Raw genomic sequence first — 2,544 nt, 5'->3', positions numbered from 1 at the left:
CACCAGGAACTCACGTGGCTGAAGAGCTCGTTCGTCAACCCGAGGTAGTTGTGCAAAGCCAAGAAGGTGACGCGTTGGAGGCGCACCATGATGATCTACGGGGGGGACAAGAAGCCATCACACCCAACACACCCCTCCCCCATGGTCCTCTGGGTCCCCTGACGCCCCCCCCGTGCTCCCCCCAACCCTCCCCAGGCCTGGACTCACCTGCACCACCCGCACCAAGCTCTCGGGGTACTTCTCGAAGACGGCCGAGAAGGCTTCAACCGGCAGCCGAAGAACGGTGGAGTCCACCGCCGCCCGGGCACACACCGTCCGGTACGGTCGCTGGTGGCCCTAGGGGACACGTTGGTGGCCTTGCTGGGATGGGGGAGGTCCATCCCGGCCATGGATGGGGGCTGGTGGCAAGCTGGGGGATGGTGAAGTCTGCTGGGGGCACTGAGTTGTTGGCCAGTTGGGTTTGGGGATGGCCATGGTTGGGCTTGGGGATGGCCATGGTTGGGCTGGTTGGGCTTGGAGATAGTTGGTGGGGCTTGGGGACAGCCAAGGTTGGGCTGGAGGGGTTTGGGGATGGCCATGGTTGGGTCAGAAGGGTTTGGGGACCGATGACCTAGAGATGGCCACAGTTGGCCTGGTGGAGGTTAGGGATGCCCACAGTTGGCCTGGTGGGGCTTGGGGATGGTCATGGCTGGGTTTGGGGATGGATGGTCAAGGTTGGGCTGGAGGAGTTTGGGGATGGCCAAGGTTGGGTTTGGGAATGGTCATGGTTGGGCTTGGGGATGGCCATGGTGAGGCTGGAGGGGCTTGGGGACCACCACAGTTGGGCTTGGGGGTGGCCACAACTGACCTGGGAGGGTTTGGAGACAACCACAACTGTCCTGGTGGGAGTTGGGGACAACCACAACCAGGCTTAGGGAGCTTGGGGACAGTTCATAACTGTCCTGAGAGGGCTTGGGGACAACCACAACCAGGCTTAGGGGGTCTTGGGGGACAACCAGGATCAAGGCCTGGGGGTTTGGGGATGGCCATGATCACACTGAGGGGGCTTGGGGACAGCCACAACTGTCCTAGGAGGGCTTGGGGACAACCACAACTGTCCTAGAAGAGTTTGGGGACAACCACAACTGTCCTAGAAGAGTTTGGGGACAGCCACAACCAGGCTCTGGGAGTTTGGGGACGGCCATGATCACGTTGAGGGGGCTTGGGGACAACCACAACTGTCCTGGTGGGAGTTGGGGACAACCACAACCAGGCTTAGGGGGTCTTGGGGGACAACCAGGATCAAGGCCTGGGGGTTTGGGGATGGCCATGGTCACATTGAGGGGGCTTGGGGACAACCACAACTGTCCTGAGAGGGCTTGGGGACAACCACAACCAGGCTTAGGTGGCTCAGGGACACCCAGGATCAAGCTCTGGAGGCTTGGGGACAGCTACAACTGTCCTGAGAGGGCTTGGGGACATTGGGGACGAGTTGGGGGGGACACTTGGGGACAGTCGGTACCGTGATGACGTCCAGGATGCTGAGCAGACTGTGCACGCTGTCCCCGGGGAACACCTCCTTCATCACCGTCTCCTTCCCGTCCTGCCAACCACAAACCCCCTCTTGGTTCTTCCCATCCTCGTCCCCCTGCCACGGTGTCCCCAACCTCCTGCCACGGTGTCCCCAACCCCCTGCCACGGTGTCCCCAACCCCCTGCCAGGGTGTCCCCAACCCCCCGCCACCTCCTTGTCCCCGTCCCCGCACCGGCTCGCTGAGGAACAGCTCCAACTTCCCATCCTGCAGCACGTAGATGCTGGTGTCGGGTTGTCCGGGACGGAAAACGTAGTCACCTTGTTGGCATTCCTGGAAAACCATGTGCTTGCAAAGCTCCAGGAACAGGGGCTTCTCGAAATGGCCCAGGACCCTGCGGGGACAAGGATGGGGACAGCAGGTGACAAAGAGCCCACCAGGAGCTGGTCTGGTCCCTCTGGAGCCACCCCCAGTGGCCACGGAGACGGGGATGAGGAGACACGGCTGGAAAACCACGAGCTCGTAAAGATCCAGGAACAAGAGGAAAGTGGCTCCACCGTGGATCCTGACCCCCCCAGGAGCAGGTCCTCACCCCCAGGACCGATCCTGACCCCCCCAGGATGGATCCTGACCCCCCCAGGACCCGATCCTGATCCTGGGGACTGATCCTGACCCCCGGAGATAGATTCTGACCCCCCTGAGGCCTGATCCTGTGCCCCCCCAGGACAGGGTCCTCAACTCCAGGATGGATCCTGACCCCAAAGGATAAATCCAGATCCTGGGACCTGATCCTGAGCCACCTGGGACCTGATCCTGACCCTTTGGGGCCTGATCCTGACCCCCAAGGATGGATCCTGACCCTGGGACCCAATCCTGACCCCGGGACCCAATCCTGACCCCCAGAGATAGATCCTGACCCCCCTGGGGCTGGATCCTGACCCCCAAGGATGGATTTAGACTCTGGGGCCTGATCCTGACCCCCCCCAGGACAGGGGCCTCACCTCCAGGATGGATCCTGACCCCCACGGGTGGAC

At 62.0% G+C, this 2,544-nt stretch overlaps 1 protein-coding gene across 1 annotated transcript in view; it reads right to left on the bottom strand.

Annotated features, from left to right (window-relative positions):
• Positions 1 to 14: 14 nt before the first annotated feature.
• The window catches only part of LOC106898690 (neuropathy target esterase-like), a gene marked incomplete at its 3' end in the record, with an annotated part of 4,272 nt that continues 1,742 nt past the window's right edge, over positions 15 to 2,544 (bottom strand). The window contains exons 3-6 of the mRNA XM_014960100.1: positions 1,745 to 1,904; positions 1,502 to 1,582; positions 208 to 336; positions 15 to 95 (exon numbers count right to left, since the gene is read on the bottom strand). Of these exons, the coding sequence (XP_014815586.1) occupies positions 15 to 95; positions 208 to 336; positions 1,502 to 1,582; positions 1,745 to 1,904 (451 nt within the window). The remainder of the gene's footprint in view (positions 96 to 207; positions 337 to 1,501; positions 1,583 to 1,744; positions 1,905 to 2,544) is intronic.

This window comes from Calidris pugnax, unplaced genomic scaffold, assembly GCF_001431845.1.
Source record: "Calidris pugnax isolate Ruff unplaced genomic scaffold, ASM143184v1 scaffold498, whole genome shotgun sequence".
Classification (NCBI taxonomy): Eukaryota; Metazoa; Chordata; class Aves; order Charadriiformes; family Scolopacidae; genus Calidris; species Calidris pugnax.
Note: the sequence above shows the minus strand (reverse complement) of the source record. Positions and strands in the feature narration are given on the sequence as shown.